Source organism: Strongylocentrotus purpuratus, unplaced genomic scaffold (assembly GCF_000002235.5).
Source record: "Strongylocentrotus purpuratus isolate Spur 01 unplaced genomic scaffold, Spur_5.0 spur5_scaffold_20, whole genome shotgun sequence".
Classification (NCBI taxonomy): Eukaryota; Metazoa; Echinodermata; class Echinoidea; order Camarodonta; family Strongylocentrotidae; genus Strongylocentrotus; species Strongylocentrotus purpuratus.
Genome location: NW_022145606.1, coordinates 15649046 through 15670956, shown reverse-complemented (window position 1 = coordinate 15670956; position 21911 = coordinate 15649046). Strand labels below are relative to the sequence as shown.

At 35.6% G+C, this 21911-nt stretch overlaps 1 protein-coding gene across 1 annotated transcript; it reads left to right on the top strand.

The window, feature by feature from the left end:
* Positions 1 to 884: 884 nt before the first annotated feature.
* LOC577832 (pro-epidermal growth factor) lies at positions 885 to 21468 on the top strand. Its single transcript, XM_030992849.1, has 11 exons — positions 885 to 929; positions 2867 to 2933; positions 3695 to 3940; positions 8626 to 8785; positions 10030 to 10148; positions 10637 to 10915; positions 11701 to 11826; positions 13057 to 13209; positions 14942 to 15187; positions 17788 to 17883; positions 21181 to 21468. The coding sequence occupies exons 1-11, from the start codon at positions 900 to 902 to the stop codon at positions 21384 to 21386; spliced, it is 1728 nt and encodes a 575-aa protein (XP_030848709.1). The 5' UTR covers positions 885 to 899; the 3' UTR covers positions 21387 to 21468.
* Positions 21469 to 21911: the final 443 nt, after the last annotated feature.

Below are 21911 nucleotides of genomic sequence, written 5' to 3'. Positions count from 1 at the left end.
ATTGGACGCATATGCGGCCCTACAATATTCATTGATCGTTGTCCCGGTCGAAATCGAGTCTAAAGTTATGAAATTATAAATAATAAACTCTTTATGTTGTATAGCTCCCTCTCAAGGTCAAGATATCAATTTAGTTATTAAACAATGTTTCTTGACTAAAATCGACCGATTAGCTATTCCCGTTTGGAAATTATATATCACAACTACATATTTCTGAGACTTTCATGGTCGCAGCTACCATTGTACGGCCGTAGGCGCTATTTGAAATTTATCAACATTTACCGGGAGCACCGGTAAATTTTTATATTCAATTTGTCTCGAAAACAGAAGTGTTTTAGGGGTTATTTTTTGTTGTGCTTCTAATACATCCACAGTGGCATCCAAATATATCAAAATTGTAAAGATTCACTATCCACCCAATTTTCAAAATTTCCCAAAACTTCGTATTACCTTTAATTCTTATTCGCTCGATCAGCCCCCTTAAAAATCATGACTCATTACTCCAGCCATATGCGGCCCGAACAAAACCCTATTACATAACACCCCTATCGTTTTATCGATTTCACAGCGAGTAGTTGGCGTATAGATAAGGGAGAGTAAAGACAAGCTCAGCGTGCACTATATAGCTGTCATTTGTTTCGGCAAGAACATACTTCTTGGTGTGGCTTTCAAGGATATTTTTTTGTGTGTGGACATAACCGACTGGAAGGAAACACGTGCGTTAAGTGGATTTATAATTATATTACTGTCATTTGTTGTTTACTCAATGTAAGTTTTTGCTTCATCTTATTACCCACTCGTTTATTGGTTTGACATGTTACGGATTTAATTGCCACTTGCACAGATAAAATTGCAAACTCCAAACTGACTATAGCTGTTGCGTTCACTTTGAGTGGTCCATGTTCTTTGTGTGTAACTGTGTAAGCATGGTAAGCTGCCTTTAGAAGAAAATATTTCCCGGCCTTCCATATGGTTCATCTTATTTCTTTAATATCTGTGTTTCAGATGTTACGTGTTTGTCACTTAATTAATACACTGTCAAAATCTGAATGAAGCATGCGAATCCAAAATGATTCTATCATTCTAGCAGTAAAACAAATTATGAAAATCGAAATCATCCGCTCTTTTTCCATGGTGTTTTTTTATGCGTTCTGCATGTGGTACGACTTCAGTCGCACTCAACGTTTTCTAAATACCTTCGTTCTTTTCTCTATCCGCAAATACAATCAAAATGCTACCTGCAGGTTCTTCTTAATTTCGGTAATGTTATTTTTTGTAAACTTTCCGGGCCATCCCGTTCACACGAGAACTTAAAATAACTAATTTATAAATAAGGTAAGAAAACTTCTGTATAGCAATATTCTGAAGGATTTATATGTCAAAGCATATGTAAACTTATTTTGATACTTTGTACTTGGTAGGATTCCTCCAAAAGACGCCGTAAAGCAAGCTGTTTAAATTAAACTGGAGGTCGTTTGTAAAATGTGAGCAAAACAAATTTCCAATATTATTGGACAATAAATTGAAATTGAAATTGAAATATATACACCCCAACGGCCCAAACCTCTACATTTTATTCGTTGCAGTTACCACTACATCTAGTTGTTTAAAAGTGATTTATCTGAGTTGAAATAAATAGCAAAGAAATTAAGTGACGACCCTCTTCCCGTTTCACTTTCAGATGAAGAAATTAGTTTTTTGAATGTACATGTATGAAATAATTGTTGACGCAACAAAAACCTTAACATTTATTCCACTAGCCAGATTGGAAAATCCAACACAAAGCAGAATAATATCAGAGAAGAAGGCTGGTAAAAGTTTGAATGAAATCGGACAAAAAATGTAATAACAAATTTCGGATTTTCCAAAGTTGTACTTGTAGTGATACTGTACATAATATGTATACGCGGTACATGTACTTCAAAGTTCAAATTGCCTGAATCAGCAATGTCACTGTGACGTCGTGCAAGACAACTTCCGCATTTACTCTCAACATAACTAAAATATTAATTTTCAAAATGTATACATTCTTTTCTTCTACATGACCGATAATAATATGCTATTTATAATATATTACAAGTAGTGCCCAACGAGAGAAGGCAATTTGGAGAATAACAGAAATTACTCATACTTTTCGTCGCTGTTTTCACGAAGTGACGGTAGTGAAAAAAAATTGCATTCACTTTGCGTGACGATTTTCCTCACTACCGTCACTTCGTGAAAACAAGGATGTTTTGTACATGGCATGCTGGACTCCTGGAGAGTGTACACGTTGTTCATTTGATTATAAAGCTTCGCATATATATAGATTTAGTTATCTTATATTTTCAAAACATTTATAACTCTCTCTTCATTTGTCCGGTTTATTTCAAACTGTCGCCATACTGTTTCTGTAATTTTCTGCTATTCAAACAAGTGAACGTGTTACAAGGGTTGGCTTAATTTCCCGTCAATAGGGCAAGACAGACATGAAAGTGTCAGGGCTCTCATCGTGACGTAATACCTCCTATTATCACTGTATGTATAAGATATATTATATTATGTGCGCGCATTTAAAATTAAAATTTATGTTATAGCTTTCATTTTCGCTTCGTACATGTTCTTCTATGTAAGATATTATTATTATTATTATTAACATTATTTTTATAATTATCATCTCATCATCCTTGTAATCATTTTTATTTATAACATTATTATAATTATTATTTATATTTTAATTACTATATTATCATCATCATTGTAATTGTTACTTTTATTGCTGTTATTATTAGTATTGTTATTATTATTATCATTAATGTTATTGATACTATCATTATACATGTAAATATCATTAGCCTTTAATATTGTTATTTATTTTGACTTTCAGATAAAAGGTGACACCAAAATGGCGACATTGGTCTTTTTAGTCTTTCTCTGCTTTTGTTCCGCTTATGGTAAGTATTGAACAACATAGTAGAGTGAGCACTATGACAAAACAAAATTCGTATAATCATCAAATTAACACAGTCTATCAATAAATTAAATAGACAACAAAGAGATTTAATCAATAGGTGAATAAATAAATAAATAAAAGTAAATAAATAATAACCGAATGAATGGAAGCGTCGTAAGCGAGTGGTTTAAGCACTTGACTTGAAACTCAAAGGTCGAGGTTAGATCCCCGACACGGCATAATGTCTTTTGGCAAGGCATTAATCTTCATTTACCTGGCAGGAATTAATTCCTTGAAATACCCGAGTACTGTAATGGCAGCTAGGCTAAAGCCGGGGTAATAAATAATGCGCCTCTGAATAGAATTGTTAGATAGGCGGCGCTATAGAAATACCTATAATTATTATTATTATCATCTAATAAAATGCATTTAAAAAATACAATCACAAAAGCTAGGTAATGTGATGAGGCTGGTGTGGGACACTCGATATCATAAAGCTTGATAGTCTTGACCTGCGTTCATGATGAATATATTTAAGTAGCTCATCTAAACATGCATACATATTATTTACTCATTTGTAAATGTATTGTTATATATCATACACATTCCATTAATTACATAGTTGTATTTATAACAACAAAGACGATTGAGTAGAATCTATTTTCAAATTCAATTATTGTCTCTTGAAGTAAGAGTTTCTATGGAGAGAATACAGAAAGAGGGATTTTTTTAATGAATTCTAAATATATCTTCTCTTTCCAGCTGTGGACAAGATATTCTTCGTGGACCAGATCAATTATGGTATCTACTACAGCGACATACGACCTGGCGAACTCCTGACCAATCAGTTCTACACACGGGCTCTCTTCGAACACATCCGGCGACCCGGGGTCATGACCTATGACCCTATGACAAACATGGTGATATGGGGACAGAGGGACCCACATAAGATCGGCGGCGATATTTTGGACGGCGAGCCCTCTACGGTCACCATCGTTCCGGGCGTCAGTAAGTACTAATATTGCAGAATGTGTGGGTGAGTGTGTGGGTGTAACTGAATGATGATGATAGTAATGATAAAAAAAAAATAATAATAATAAAAAAAATAAAAAAAATTAAAAAAAATAAAAAATAAAAATAATAATAATAATAAAAATAACAAAAATAAATAAATAAATAAAAAAATAAAATATAAATAGTAATAGTGGAGTCCTGTGTTTTTAGCACGCATATTTGGCAAGTTGTCACTCTTGCCTCTCCATTAGGATTACTCCAGCTTCCGCATGGATGCCATTATACTACATGTATGTATGCATAACTCGATCATTAATGTGAGTGTGCGTGGGTGCATGGGTGGATGTGCGTGAGTGCCTGTGTCCGCTTAATGAGTGGTCGTTTCTTCAATTTCGATGCAACGTTACCATGTCTCAGCAAAACAATATCACCGAAATGCATGTGAAAAATCAAGATAATTGTCAAAATTCACCCCAAATTATTAAACCGCTGTTTTACATCGATCGACACAAAGCCTTCTTACATAGTTGGTGTAGATGGAGTCGGTATGGAATTAAAGATTAAAAAAATAAGAGATTAGGACAATGAACAATGATGCAAAGTACATACAATACAAGAGAGGGGAAACAGATTAGAATACGTTTTAGATAATCCTGACAAGAAGATAGCGCGGGTACACATTGTTTCGATTATTTCATCTGTTGTTCATATAAAGACGCATTATATTTCATTGAAAGTTCAATAAACTAACTAAACATTAATTTCCAATGCAGGATCGTGAAAGTGAATTAATAGATATATGTTCCTCTTCATGAACAAAAGACGAAAGAAATCGATCAGTATTCACTATACATACATGTACAATGCACAGTTCCTTCATTCTATTATTTCAATTCCATTTATTTCCACAGATTCATAAAAAGTAAAATACTATTACAATCAAATATACAATCATTAAAGCAAAAGTTGACTCTACAAGGGGGGGGGGGGGACACAAACCATATAGGTTTAATTATCCCCTGCTTATAAGTACAATATTAAAGATAAACTTTAGTACTGGTAATGCGATTGCATTGTGAAAGAAAAGGTGTGGAAAGGATCAGAAACAGTTGATCATTTAGCATGTAAGTATTGGTGTGCACTGCAAGGTTCTGGAGTTATCAAAATCATAATAAATTTGACCGAGTCTTGGTAAAGTAACAAGCACTCACATAGAAAGCTATTATGGGACAACACACATGGTGTCGGGGCTAGTACTACCTTGATTTCCTTGTCTTTCTATGCTCATTACTCAGCCAGTATACATTTTCTTTCAAAATTGTTTGGCACATGTCATTTATTTGTAATCTTGAACATTCAGTTTAAGTTTCGTTTGATTCTGTGAGAATTAATTTTTTTTTGTTTACCAGTACTGGAGTTTATCTTTAATATTATGCTTTTTTTTGTATCATACAATTAACACTTGATGGTGGGGTGGTGGTACCAGTAAATACAACATACATGTATCAAGGGAAACGGGAATGAATAATAGGAAAAGAAAGATACCGTAGTGAGAAATACTATGACTTAATCAAATATTTTAAAAACTTTTACTTAAAATAATTAAGTGATAAGCGGAAATATCTTTAGGAAATTGATTCCGTAGTGAAAGTCCACTGTAATACATTTCTCTTTGTAGAAAAGACACATCCAATTATTTTTCACTAAAAAGTTAAAACTTGAGGAAAAAAATCTGCTTAAAGCCTTAATTCATCTAAGAACTTTTGAATTAACTAAGTCTGCTCAATTGATATAAAAGCTTATTAATTGACTAATTTATCAATTTATTCAATTTTCATCTAATAATCCTTGGTATATTATACATGTATATATACATGTATATAGAGCAGGACAAAATATAAATTCACACAACGCTAGATACAATGCACAATAGGCGTAGATTGAACTTCCCCAGCGCCTTTGATTCATAATCATCAGGTGAAGTGAGCGTTTCATGGTTTTACATGGCTGTAGTACCTATACACAAGTAAGTGGTCACACATTTGCATTCAAATGAGGACCATTATTATTAGGCTGATCTATGGATTAACAAGTTGATTTACGACCTTTATTGTCCTCTTTGTCCTCTTTTCTTCTTAGGATTAAGCGGGATTACGTGTTAAGTTGAAGGGTCCTGGTAGTCTGTATTGTTTGAGATGACTAATCTGTACAGCTTAAAAACATAAAAAGAGATCAACAAAGAGCTTTTCATAGTGTGTCTTGAGTACGTTGGAGTGGTAAACAGAGATGACTTGTTTATAATTATAATTATAAGAAACATTATAATTATAAGAAACAGAAGAGGAAGAGGAAATTATGTGTCTCATTGGCTTTGGATGATAAAGGGTTATGGTTTAATGACGGCCCTTGTTAGCAATTGTTTCAAGATCGAGCTTTGGCTCACTTATTAGTTTTTGTTATTAGTGGATTATTGGCTTTGGTTTTTATATAATGTATGAGAAACAGAAGAGGAAGAGGAAATAATGTGTTTCATTGAACTTTTAAGAACATGATAAAGGGTTGTGGTTTAATGGCGGCCCTTGTTAGCAATTGTTTCAAGATTGAGCTTTGGCGGTCACTATGGATCAGTTCCGTCCCTTTAAAAACCCGATTTAAGTCGTTCTAATTTGCCATAGGTTTTTTGTTTTCTTTATTAGTTTGCTTACGTTTGGGTAATGTTGATCATGGGTATGAATAAATGATATTAACTCAATATATTATCATTTTTTGGACTTGCATGTTCTAAGTTTTTCAGAAGAGAGTTTATCGGCTTTTTGATACCGTTCGGCATGATGAATTTCCGGGTATTATCAGGCCTTTAACATCATGTTTGATTCAAATAAACGTTTCTTGCAGCCTTCAATGTCTGACACAATTGTTAAATTCGATTTTTGAACTGATTAAAAGCGTCTGGCACTTAAGGGCTTCTGGCGAGTACCGTACAACCCAACGCTAAAATGTCTGAAAATGGTCATTTATAGTACAGGGCGAAAATTTCCGATAATTTCCACCGAGTTTAAACCCTTTACTTTTCTTAGCACTTTGCTCTTTTATTTCAACTCTTTATTATCCTCGTTTTTTAAATTAAAGATGGTCGTTTGGCAAACGACCATCTTTAATTCAAAAACAAAAACAAAAAGGTTTTATGGTTTCTTGGATAGACCACCGCAAAATGGAAGGATACATGAAGTTTAAAACCACCAACCATCTACTATGTTTAACTACTTACCAGCAATTTCGTAACTTGTTTTATTGTACTGGCATTAGAGAACATTTTATGGATTTTTAGAATTTAGAATTTTATTGACTCTTTGACCCCCACCCCCTCGGACTATGAGAGTAAACACGAACATACCAGTATAAATAGCAATGCATGACTTGTGAATAACTGAATATTATTCTCATACATGCATAGATGATGGCACACAGATACAAACGATAATGAACTTTCTTGAAGGCTGTGTAACTTGTACTTTATTACCATATTGTTGGGTATTTGACTCCGTCGTTAAGGTCCTTGTTTTAAAAACTAGAAAGATATATACATAGAGAGAGAGAGAGAGAGAGAGAGAGAGGGAGGGAGAGAGAGAGAGAGAGAGAGGGTGAGAGAGAGAGAGAGAGGGTGAGAGAGAGAGAGAGAGAGATATTCAATGACGACTCTTTGTTCATTCTTGCGATTTACTCTGATGAGGTCCAAGACCAAAGCAACTCTATGTGCATGTGTGTATTCGTTGCTATTTGAATTAATGTATATGTAATGTACATGTATACCGTGTGAGTAAAAAAAAAAAAAGTTTACACTCAGAAAAATGTCATTTAATATTTTGAAAGCAGTTGTGTTACTCACAACGCTACCCTGTATAAATAAGATAAGATATAGATAAATATACAAAAATAGATTTTAAAAGTAGTTTTTGTTCCTTGTTAGTTTGTTGTTTGGTTTGTTTGTTTATTCAGAGCCGTTTTATATCGTTTTATGCATGATATACAATGTATATTGTTTTGGATTTATTTTTTCGAAATACTTTCTCCGTACATTATCGAAGAAATATCTGCCATTACTATTATCATAATATGAACCTTTATGTTTTGGTTGTGTTGTGTTCTTTCTTTCTTTCTTTCTTTTCACGGCTTTTTTTTTTTGTACCGCCTTTAAGGATTGTGATCTTTACTGCTTTGTCAATGTTTTTCTTCGAAACACTTTCTCCGAACGTTATTGAACGTTATTGAAGAAATAAATATCATAACTGTTATGATATCATCATCCCCTTATATTTGCCTGTTTATTGGAGCCTTCAATTATGATCTTGACTGCTTTATAACTGTTTTTTCGAAACACTTTCTCCGAACATTACCGAAAGAAAATGACTATCTTTTATAATACTAATACCAACCCATATGTTTTTGTTTGTTTGTTTTTTCTTCAGAGCCTTTTTGTATCGCCTTCAATGAAGTAGATCGAAGGATCTACTGGTTCGGGGAGGTTCACAGCCTTTTGAATCGCCTTCAACGATTGTGATCTTGACTGCTTTATAACTGTTTTTTCGAAACACTTTCCCGAACATTACCGAAGAAATGACTATCTTTTATTATAATAATATCAAACCTTATGTTTTTTGTTTTTTTGTTGATTTCTTCAGAGCCTTTTTGTATCGCCTTCAATGAAGTAGATCGGAGGATCTACTGGTTCGGGGAGGTATCCGGTCTACTGAATTCTATCCGAGTCGACGGAACCGGCAAGATAAGACTGGCTACCTTGGCGGCACAAATCTATGGACTCAGCGTAGATGGCGCAAACGGGTAAATGATATGGCAAAGGGCGTTCAATAAGTTCATTGGTCGACTTCGAAGGATCAGGTATTCAGTGTCGTAATTATGTCTGATCAAAATTTCATCTTTTCCGTTATAGATGACGCGATATATGTTCAGTAACGTCCAGCCTAGGTATAAGAGTAGTCATTGGAAGTAGAGTACCTGGGACTTTGAAATAATGACTATGTCGATATATGTTGTTCAGCAACGTGCAGTCATTCGTTTCATGGTGCTCAGATGAAGCTGAAGGATATCTATGAGGAGTTGGTGGCAACATAATGCCAAAATGTCCTTGCTTACTTCACAGTAAACAAATGGGCAGCTGGAGCACCATGAAATAGATCACTGAACAACTTCCATTAACATAGTCCTTTTTTGTTAAAGTCCCAGGTACTCCAGTTTGAACGGTTGCTCTAATACCTAGGTGGGCTTCTGCTGAACTGAAATCTCGTCACCTGTAATCGGGAAAATAATAATTTAACATAATTACTTCCCCGCCCAAAGCGCTTTATAGTCGTCGAGCTATGAACCTTTTGAACGCCCCTTCGTCTCCTACTACTGATATTCTACTGCTGCTACTACTCCTACTACTACTTCAACTAATACAATTTATGCTACTACTACTACTACTACTACTACTACTACTACTACTACTACTACTACTACTACTACTACTACTCATACTACAACTACTTCTACTACTATTACTACTACTACTACTACTACTACTACTACTACTACTAATTAAACTACTATTACAACAACAACTAATATTACTTCTACTACTCCTACTGCTACTTCAACTAATAAGATTTATACTACTACTACTACTCATACTACTACTGCTACCACTGATAATACTACATAATTCTTCTACCACTACTACTACTACTACTACTAGTACTACTACTACTCGTACCACTACAACTACTACTAATATAGTGACTATTACTTCTACTACTTATACAAAAATGCCTAACTTATTTTGTGTCCAACCAACTTAAGGCAATCTTGTGCACAATTTGAGTAATGCTTTTCGCATGTAATTATGATTATCTTGTTCCTATGAATTGAGCATAAATAACCCACGTTTGTCATATTGTTGTTATCGTGTTGGTTGAAAACATAACATTGCCCTCATGTAGATTTTCGTTATCCAATAATATTTTTACACTGAACAACATTTAAGGTTTTAATGGGTGTTAGTATGATTTCGAATTTTCTCTTTCCAGATTTCTGTATTTTGCTGAGGGCGATCGGATCGTGAGAATGAAGGTGGATGGTAGTGAATCAACGGCCATCGTCGATACAAATCTCGCCAATGTGACAGCTTTTACAAGAAATCCACAAGGTACGTCATTTAACGAGATATTTTTCGGTTAGTAGTTCTACATAATGTGTAATTGCGAACGATAGCCAGCTAGTTCCTGTAATAATAATAACATTGGATATTTATATAGCGCATCCACCATGCATGGTGCTTAAAGCGCTCCAACTATTACCCCGGCTCTGCTAGGCAGCCGATTTCGGCGCTCACAGCATTCAAGGAATTCCTTTCTACCGGTACCCATTTAACACCTGGGTGGAGAGTGGCAAATGTAGATTAATATCTGTACTGAATCAACATGCAACCGTTCACAACTGGTCATACCGGCTGTCCCTGTATGCATAGTTATAAATTGATTTATCATATCGGTTCGTTGCTGCTCAGATGTTATGTACGACTGATCTATTACCAAAAAAGTACTGTTAAAGTATGTCATTAACAAGACGTCCCCTCCCTGTGTTTGAAAAAGAATGCCAGTTCCGACACCGATTTCTGAATATTTCTCCCCACAGATGGCCGGCTCTATTGGATCAACGGATTTGGGAGTATCGAAACATACGACACAACGACGAATGTTCGTAGTACCCTCGCCAATATATCGACCCCGATTGGACATGTAGAACACATAGTGGTATACAACGGTACGTTCTATTGGGCCGACAGTACTAGGGGCGGGATAGGTCACATCGAGCTGGGGAATCCGACCAATGTTGGCTTTGAGCAGAACATCGTCGTGAGCGGGACGCAGCAGAGCCTAGCAGGAATAATGGACATGAAAGTTTTCATCGATGGTAAGTCATGGCTTTCGCAAACACGACGGGAGAATTACGGCTATAAAGCTCTTCCGTCGTGTTTAGGGAACGAACGCTAGTATGGCCGAGCACTGTCGTGAAAATCAACAAGACGGAGAAAATTCTGGTTCGCGCATGCGCAGATTGATTTTTCGCTCGCGTTACCGTCGGTCTTCGCCTTCCGCCGTGTTTGCGAAAGCGCTCTACTCAGACTCGTGACGTAATTACTAACTATAGTAAGAACAAACATGTTATATTATATGAATAGCCATATGGGTCATATATGATAATAAATATTTGAAGAGCGGATAAAAGCTTATTAGGAAGAGTAGCGGACACGAAAGAGTTCGTCAGTGAAGAAGGTAGTTCATGGAGTCGTATTACTAGACAGACTCGTGACGTCATTACTAAAGATATTAAGAGTAAGAATGTTATGTTATGTAAGACTTGATGCCATATGGGTCATGACTCATCTGCCAATTATATGCAGAGTGGAGAAAAAAGCTGTATAGCGAGATTAACGGACTCGAACTATGAAGGAGGTGCATTGGTTATTAATGAAGTCGTTTTTTATGAAGACGGTTTTTAAGTACACGTTTTAAACTAATGCCCTGCATTAATTGACATAAAACAATGATGTTAAGGTTACATGTAGTGTTTTGGTTCCATGTGAAAACCAAGAATTCGCTTAAATAGTGTAAATATTTACGGCGAAGCTGTTTTCCCCGCTGCAGCTTTCTTGTGTACAACCAAATAATTCCCGATTATTTCTGTTAATCTACCAGTTGATCCTTGCGTTTCCTCGCCTTGTGGTGAGGGCACCGTTTGCGTCAGCACCATGTTTGCTTATGAATGTCAGGCGGCCACCACCCCTGCCACTGGGAATAGCACTACCGAAGTCACAGACACCTGTAAGTAAAACAAAATCTTTAAAATACTGCGTTATATGTTGTTGTTGTTTAATTGTCCCACAAGAAAATAAGTAGGATTGAAAAAGTGTGAAGTTTATGTTTATTGTTCTTTTGTTTGTAATCTATGCTATTTATGTCGCGATATATATTCTGTTTTAATGATAATGCTTCAGTAAATTTTCAGAAGGCGCTTTGTAGAAGAAATTTAATTGCCGTAGTAGTAGTCCACAATCTGGCCTATTTAATGTTGATCTCCACCACACCAACGCTACCTCTCCCTACTTACTTGCTACCAGCCGATGATGGCGTGATAATTAAATTAGGACGCCCGGCGAACGCCATCTTCGACGGCTTGAATCAAGTGTGTAGGGAATTATAAAGGATCGGACAGATTCTGGACTATGGTAGTAGTAGTAATAATAAAAAACAGAAATAATTATAATACTGCTACCACTACCGCTACTAATGGTATAATAATCACAACAATGATAATTATAAGAATTTAGAATATGAAATAATATTACACTTAAAAATAATATTACTACTAATAATAATGTTATCAATAATAATAAAGATTATAATAATAATAAAGAAAATAAAAGTTATATTACTAGTATAAGGGAGTTTACAGATACATTTCGCGCATGGTCAGATAAAGGTCATTTGTACCAAAATGGTAAAACCCACAGAGATGGATACTGGATATGCGCTCATGAAAGTTATGTAACATAATTCATTTATGCACCTACGGTACGATCTATGATACGCAGGTGGAAGTATTCTTTTCAAGAGGTCAAACAAAAGGTATTCATGAAGCACATCAAGGACTTTGGCAGTTATTATTCTAAGATGCTTAAAGTGGAACTTCTCCATGTGTAAAAGATCTGTGGATATTTGGGGTTATTTGTACCATGTGCTTTCTGTAAACTCCCTTATTAGGCCTAAAAGAAATATGTTGTATTGCCCGGAAATGTGGAACTTCTCCATGTGTAAAAGATCTGTGGATATTTGGGGTCATTTGTACCATGTGCTATCTGTAAACTCCTTTGGGCTGATATTTATCAGTTTTGAATGCTCTAATACCTTTTTTTCTAAAAAAGCCGACTGTAGTTTTCAAGATTTTTGGGTCGGTCGCAAAGGGCAATATTACATCATTTTTGTTTCGCCTTATTTGACTCATTATCATTCTTATTCTTCCTATTCTTCTTCTTATTATTTATGATAATAAAGCAACCATGGGACCACCAGCTAACCCCTGTGAGGCCGAAGGTGACGCGTATCCCTGCCATGAGCTTTATGGGGTCTGTGAGAACATCGACGGAACCCCACTGTGTAGCTGCTATGATGGATATGACCTTGCTAATGACGGGGTCACGTGTATGGGTATGTTTTTTTTTTCTTTCTCCCTCCCCCCTCTCTCTCTCTCTCCCCCTCCCTTCCTCTCCTCCCCTCCCTCTCTCTCTCCCTCTCGTTCGCCCTCTTAAAATCATTTTTTTGTGTGACCCTTACTAATGCCTCAATGACACCCTTTGCGTATTTGGCTTGCGTATTGAAGCGTATTTATGGCAAGCCGTTTTAACATTTATTCCTATTTCTTGATATCAACTTCTTGATAACAAGAAATCAAATTCTTGAATGCTTTACAACAGAAAATCATTTTTTGATATTAAGAAATAAGAATAAATGTTAAACGGCATGCCATAAATACGCGGCAATACGCAAGTCAAATACGCGAAGGGGTGACGGAGGCATAAGAGGTTCTCCCTATGCCCTGCGCTCGGTTGTAGAGTCCTGACCCCTGCTCTCTTAGAGCTATGCTTAGAGCCTGTAGAGGGTTCCAAATCGAGAGTATCAATCGTGGATAAGTGCCTTATCTCTCTGTATAATGTATTTTAGACACACACACGCACACACGCTTATATACGGGTATTTATAAAGTTGTAAGAGAAGACAGTAGGGACTTTTAGATTTGCGTGGACTGCTACGTGTGACGTCCATTCAAGGCAGTGCATTAAAAGGACGTCGATCGTAGTAATCCCCTTTGTCTTCGTGCGAATCTAAAAGTCCCTATCAGCGAGTTTTAGAACGGCGATGCAAGTGCTGACTACGGGGTATTTAAATTAGCTCGCCACCCCGTACTAGTTGACTGCCGACGCTAATCAGACTGAATACCATCGCAGGACGCTATTTATAGAGTTGTAAGAGAAGACGTTGTTCTGCGGCGGAGGTGATTCGTAAAAGAGATACAACACTAAATGTGTTACACTCTTGACAACGTAATGTTCTAACAAAACGATTGAAAAAATGGAAAAAATATAGCCTATGATAGGCCTTCGGCCTTAGTTTGAACCTCCATATTTTGATATGTTTATGTTATTTCGATCTTTTATAATTTGTAATAAACCTTTAATTGGTGTTGAATTTAATTATACCTTTACCTCATTGATATCTATGCTCTTATTGTCATTTGTTATGGAATTGTGAAAATAATAAAATTGAATTGAATTAAATTGAATTGAATCATGATGGCATCATTCCCAATCAAATAAAAAACAAAGAAGTAGTTTAAACAGTGGTATTGCAGAGGTCTCGTAACCGAGAGGTCTCAGGTTCGAAAAGATGTGCATGCGTGTGTGCCCTTTAGTGAGGTACTAAATACTACTAATCGTATCTCCTTGCCTAAAGTTATAGGAGACGTGATTTCTTAGAGGTCAGCTTGATTTGATGGGTTGACGGTTTGTTTTTTTACCTGACTGCTAACAAAGCATGTGAATACTCGTATGTAAGCGACCAGTGAACTGCCGACTATAAGTCCTCTCCGAGGTAATAGGGACTTTTAGATTTGCACGACGAGAACGTGGACTGCCACGTGTGACATCCTTTTAAGGACGTCGCATTGCCTTAAAAGGATGTCACACGTGGCAGTCCACGCTCACGTCGTGCAAATCTAAAAGTCCCTTATGAGAATCAATGCCTTGCCAAAGGGCACTAGCGCATGGACTCGGTTTTAAAGCCGAGAGCCCGAGACGTCCAGCTTACGAGACCACTGGTTTACCACCGAGCCAGGTAAAATACATGTAACCCTATATTCCTGCATTATCATTTTTTTTTTTAGCTCATTTAAACTGTTCCCATTGTGAAAATGGCGAGTGTGTTATAAGCGACGCAGGCGCCAAATGTGTCTGTGACTCCGGCTACATGCAAGGGACTGGGGAACACACCTGTGAAGATATCAACGAATGCGAAAGCGAAAGCTCCGTTTGCGACGTGGAGTATGGCGAATGTAAGAACACGGCCGGTGCATACTACTGTAGCTGTATTACAGGTTTCGTCACCGGTGGAAACGGACTCACGTGTCAAGGTAGGCTACCCAGTAACATATCTAGGGGGTGTTTCACAAAGATCCTAAGTCGAACTTAACTCTAAGTTGGACTTTAAACAAATATGGAGAGCCTTTTTGTAGCCTTAAAAGAAAATGTGTTCAAAAGTGAAAATTCAAGTATTTTAGACTTTTCATAAATTCCACATCAAGAACATCTATTTGATAATATACAGTTATTGACTGGCAGGGGGTGTAATATAACATTATTTGGACCGCTGAAGGGAGTTATATTTCCCAAGTGGTTATATTTTCCCGAAGCGCGCAGCGCTGAGGGAAAATATGGTCACGAGGGAAAATATAACTCCCTTCAGGTCCAAAGAATGTTATATACCCCCTGCCAGTCAATAACTGTTATATTAGATAGCCTTGGGTTTTTTTTTTTGTGGGGGGGGGGGGGGGGGGTCCATATTTTTTTTAGCCCGAATTTTTTTTTTTTTTTTTTTCGGAGACAATCAAAATTACGGAAAAATAATTTGTCGAGATCACCTTTAAAAAAAAAAAAAAAAAATTGGGGTTAAAAAAAAAAAAAAAAAAAAAATTAGCATTAGCAAAAAAAATAGCATTTTTCGGGAAACAAAAAAAAATTATGAAAAAAAAAATTTACCCAAAAAAGCATTTTTTGGGGAAAAAAAAAATGTGGAAAAAAAAATTTCTTGGGAAAAAAAAAAATTCATGAAAAAAAAATATTGAAAAAATAAAATGGCCCTCGATAATGGTGTAATGTATGTAGTTGGTGACATACAGTCCTCAAGAGGGCGACATGCATTGATTAAAAATATATTCATTTCACCAGCCGGTAAAATATAACACTGAAAAGTGACCGGCCAGGAAAATATAACAATTTGGATCCTCGCAATTGATATCACGTGACGAGCTCTGGACCAATCACATCTCGGTATCTGTCTAAGCTATCTAATATTAGAAAATATGAATGATTTGAATCAACATGTTATGCCTTTTAAATTATCTTTTCCCAAATATTTCCATAGATGCGAACGTCTTTCCATAATAGTTAAGTCCAAGTTAGAGATAATTTCAACTTAGGATATTGGTGAAACACCCCCTAGGTTAGATACGGCCCAAAAGGTGTAATAGTTACACATGTCCATATGAAGAAAAGCATGCATGTAATGAACTCAAATTAAGGGGCGAGCTAGGAAAATAGATCACTTTCAACTTATGTTGGTATTGGGTTTGCTATTAAAGAGAAGGTTGAGTTCTGGGAAGAGGTGAAAAATAATTTGTGAGCGTTATCATTCTTATTATGCAAGTGTGGAAGAAAATCAGATAAGACATGTTCCCTGAAAAGCATGGCTCTTCAAACGCCTTCATATTCCAAATATGTCAATAACATCGTAAAACTCGGGGGTGGGATTTTTACGCCACGTGTTCGTGTAGTCCCATATACATCTTTCTGTGTACAGTGTTTGTAACTTTACCAAGACTTGGGCAAATTTCTTATCATTTTGATGATTCCAAAACCTTGTAGTACACACATATTCTTATATGCTTGATGATCAACCTTTTCTGGTCGATTCCACACCGTTTCTTTCACAATGCAATCGCATGACCAGAACTCAACTTCATCTTTAAGCCTTTGATCTGCATGGGAGTGTGGCGAGAACTCGCACCCTTATTTATTTGTTAAAGATAAACTTTAGTACTGGTAATGCGATTGCATTGTGAAAGAACAGGTGTGGAACAGTTGATCATGTAGCATGTAAGTATTGGTGTGGACTGCAAGGTTCTGGATTCATCAAAATCATAATAAATTTGACTGAGTCTTGGTAAAGTAACAAGCACTTACACAGAAAGCTATATATGGGACAACGCTCATTGTGTCGGGGCTGGTACTACCTTGATTTCCTTGTCTTCTTATGCTCATTACTCAGCCAGTATACATTTTCTTCCAAAATTGTTTGGCACATGTCATTTATTTGTAATCTTGAACATTCAGTGTAAGTTTCGTTTGATTCTGTGAGAATTAATTTTCTTTTTTTTACCAGAACTAAAGTTTATCTTTAATTTCATTTCTGGGGAGATTCCCTTGTTTAATTCCTGCGTGCCTGTTATCTGAAGTGACATGTAGAGAGAATTTATGCCACTACATTGCATGCCCTTTTAAAAATGTCCATGTGCCTCAAACTTGTATCTGTCGGCATGTAACGAGAACTCGTATGTTTTGTTTTTTGTGTGTTCTTGGATTCCTGCTTATGTTTTCTTTGTGCCTATTATCTGTAGTTGATTTTGAAATGAACTTATGCCTTTAAGCCCCACTGCACTACTTATGACTACTTGCACCCTCTATATAGCAAACAATGCCTAATCGGTGACCATTGGTCCTCCATGGCCCCCTTTTCTTATGTCAATTGAGAGCTGATCTGATAAGATGACCACCTGCCAGTTACCCCGCAAGGAGGTCTAATCCCTCCAGGCCAAATTGGTGCAAATGGACTCTAAAATAAAGAAATCCACTGCTTAATTCCCAGGAGTCGAATGTACAGCGGACTGTAGCGAGAAGTTAAGCTTTCTTATTTAATTGAATTGTTTTTCTCCTCCAATGTATCCCTTATCTTCAGTTGACTGTAGCCAGAACTCGTGCCAAAATGGAGGTACCTGCGTGGACAATCTGTGCTATTGTCTAGATGATTTTGAAGGACTATCATGCGAAATTGGTTAGCATTAATAATGATTATTTATAATGAACGTTACTCGTATAGCGCATATCACTAACACAAAGAAACTTTCATATCTAAATTCAAAACTCATCTTTTCATATTAGCATATAAATAGTATTAAGGACAAGTAACGTTGTCATTGTTCTCTCTGTAAGAACTTCATTATTTTCTACATATGTTTCTGTTTCATCTTCCTTTCATGATCTTGTTATACTTTTTTGTAAAGCGCATTGAAATGTCAACTGACGCGAATGCGCTATAAAAGAACAAAGTATTATTAAAATTAATATTAAAGAAAGTCGTTCATCATACGACTCGTGTAAAAAAATATTTAGTCGAAATAACTCAATAAAATTGAGGAAAAGAATTGCCTTATTTTTATTAAGTAAATATTACCTACGGCATCTTAAGTAGAATTTACTTATTTTGCTGAATACATTTTTACTCAGTTAAATCGAGTTACATTAACGTAAATAATTTAAGTATTGTAATCATTTTAGATAATTAAAAAAAAGCTATGATAGGATTACATATTGCACGATTTGGTACCCATCTAATCTAACAAGTAACATCCACTAATCATTCACTACTTCTATTTAAGATTAATCACTAATCACTAACACTACTTCTATTTAAGATTTAACCGTATATCTACCACCATCACAAACTATTACATACGCTTCAATTCCACACACATTGAAAGGCTCCAAATTTTATATATACTTGATCGTAGCATCTTATAAGGAAAATTGGTTGACAATTTCCTGAAATATCAAGTTTTTATTTGTTTTGAACTGGGTAACAATTAAAAATTGTCTTGTCTTTGCTTAGCCATGTTAAATGAATTAGTAAATGTTTTAAAGTCCTTAAATTTTCATTCAACCGCAAAAAAGAATTGTTTTACTTAAAAAAGAGTTTAATTTGGTCTTAATGAATATTCATAAATTATGTAAATATTTCTATTACGCACTGCATCGGTCCTTACTTTAAAAAGATAAGAATAATCAACATAAATTGTTTGAGTAATACGTATAATTTCTGATTTTGAGTTAAAATTACTAAATTAATACAAGCTGAAATTACTTAAAGTTCTGATGTATTTGATTTCACTTAAATATTCCACGTGTGTTCTACTAAATTGAAAGTTTGGGTTAGCAAAACTTAAATTAAGTGCGTAAGTGGCAAAACTAATGTTTTCAAGTAAATTCTACATGGAAAAAATACGTAAAAATTACCAATGAACAAATTATTTTTTACAGTGTTCCGCGGCCATTGACCCAATAAAGATAAGGAGTTAGCTAAAGCACATGACCCTTTTGCCATATCTCTTTGTGCCGAATTGTATTTAAAGTGAAAGTTGATTTCTGTTGCTAAACAACATTTTCTTGTTGTAAGTTAATTAAAGACTGGGTGTCAAATTTGAAAGAACGTATAATTTAAATGACAAAATCATCTATGTTTGATCAAAATCGGTTCAGAGACGGCTGAAAAATCCATAAATATAACGATTTCTAATATTCAAATATTCAATCATTTAAACCAGCCGCTGACAAAACGAGTTCCATTATACGTTTACCTAGCCAATGCTGATGATGGTTTTTTGTTGGCTTGTCCGTTTTGGTTATAATACGAACAACCAGCTGGCCCGTGTATTGTTATCTTTAATCAATTAATTAATTAATTAACGGTCACCGTATTTTGGGGAAAGTGGAGCTAAATTGGTATGATCGTTTTAAAATTACCTTTTTAGTAATGTTAGATCCTAAAAAAGCACTAGAAATTTCATAAATAAGAATAATAGCAATAAACATGCACTTTGAAGGCATTTGCGGGTCTATAACAAGAACTCAACTATCCCTTTAAATTCCCACTGTACTACTTATAGCTATACTTGCGCCTTCTATATAGCAAAAAATGCCTAATCGGTGCCTGTTGCTCCCCCATGATCCCCTTTTTCTTATGTTAATTGAGAGCTGATTTGATGAGATAACCACCTGTCAGTCACCTTGCAGAGAGGTGTAATCCCCCGGCCAAACTAGTTCAGACAGGTTTTAAGCTAATCCTTAGCTCTGGTATGGCCACGGTATGTCGAGAGATCATGGCCAAAGTTCATGCTGTATTGTTTATTATGCTGTAGATTGATTGTTTTAACCAGAACATACAATAAAAAAACTCACAAAACTTGGAGGAAATCATCTTCAATAAAAAACACAACTCTCATCGGCATATATATCAATGGTGTCGGGCCTACTTACCTTGATTTCCTCTTTCTATGCCCATTACTGATACATTTTCATTTCAACCACAATCGTTTGGCACATGTCATTTATTTGTTATCTTGAACATTCAGTGTAAGTTTTGTTGGTTTCTGTGGATTTTTTTTTGCTATCATTCCCTGCAACCAAGCTTATCTTTAATCATGGGATATATATAAAAGAACGGATTTAAGATGATTTAATTACTGTCTCCATTGAAAGATTACTGTGTTAAAGGGTTGTCTGTCAACTAATCAAGACCGGAAATGGGTGTTTTTTTTAAAGCTATTGTGTTGCACAAGAGTAGTCCTTCCGTCCTTTGTTGCACGCAGTTGCCATTCACTTACATGCCTTTAAAAGTAACAAAAAGAAATACCCACAGCGGTTTAACGCTTCGCAACTTAACGAGCCTCAACCCTGGCTTGTATCCTCGACGAAATGTCCGATTGGATAAGCATCATATTTAGTCAGATAAATTTGAACAGTTACATGGAATTAATAATTTATATCGTTTGCAAATACCTCACACAATCACTCATAAATCAAGCAAGTTATATAACAGTTTTATATCTTATTGATCTGGTATCGGCTTATGCATAGTGATTTCATTAATAGCCTGGTATTTGTTAAAATACGATCATGTTATATTCTTTATAATTTTATTATTCATTTATTTAGATATTAAGTAATTCATTAATGTGGTTATTCAGGTATCTATTTTTCTATCTATTGATTTAGTTGTCGTTATATCTATTCATACAGGATTCCAGTTTTCAGGCAATAGCCTGATTTCAGGCTCTGGCGAGTTAATTTCAGACCATAGTTTAGACTTTTTTTGTGTACAAAATAGCTCATTCTAGGTGATTTTCACGCCCTCTGATCAATTCTAACTGGCATCCCTGTTTATATAACGGTAACAATCTCCCTTACTTTTTTTTAGAACGTAGTTTAACAAGTAAAGCATGTTTTGAAACTAAACTCTTGGTATCAAAAATTGAATTGTTGTTATTGTTACACCACCTTCTCTCATTACGTGCAGAGTATATGGACACCGCAACTGATGATCCAGAAGAAACTACAAACTTCGCTGACCACGATGAACCTATCGAATGGAAGATAGCAAGAAAAGTCATAATCATTATCACCGTGGTCACCCTCCTTATCGTTATCCTCAGTATCGTCATCGTTGTTATCTGTTGCAGATGCAAAAACGATGACAAAGTCAAAGGAAAACCTAATGCCTAAATTTAAACATGCGCTCGTTAGGAAGGCTTATACTTCGTACTGTCGCACAGTGGGCCAGAGAGAAACTAAAGTGCGCCAAAAATCATTTTTGGTGTTTATTTTTTTAATTTTTTTTTTCTTGCCCAGTTGAAAGACTCTACATGTAAGAATACCTCCGTAAAATATTTAATTCCGGTATGCACAATAAGGGTATAAATTTACTCCTTCAAACAGCAAAATCCTACATACAGTTTAGTGCAAATGTGAGTTATTTTTTATAAATCTTTCTATTTTACATATTTAGCACTTTAGTTCCTCCCTGGCCCACTGTGCGTTGTGTCTCCTAGTTGGTTACCCAAAATTTCGTAAAAAATTAAGCCTTAATCATTTTGGAATCGCAACAGTATAGGGTCCAGTCTTTAACGATTTCAACTCGTTTTTCAAATTTAAGGGCATTTGAAGAGTCATATTTTCCAGAAGACATTTGGTTTTGTGATATTTTTCCGAACTGTCGGAAAAAGGAGGATAAAGTTCTCGAACTTTAAC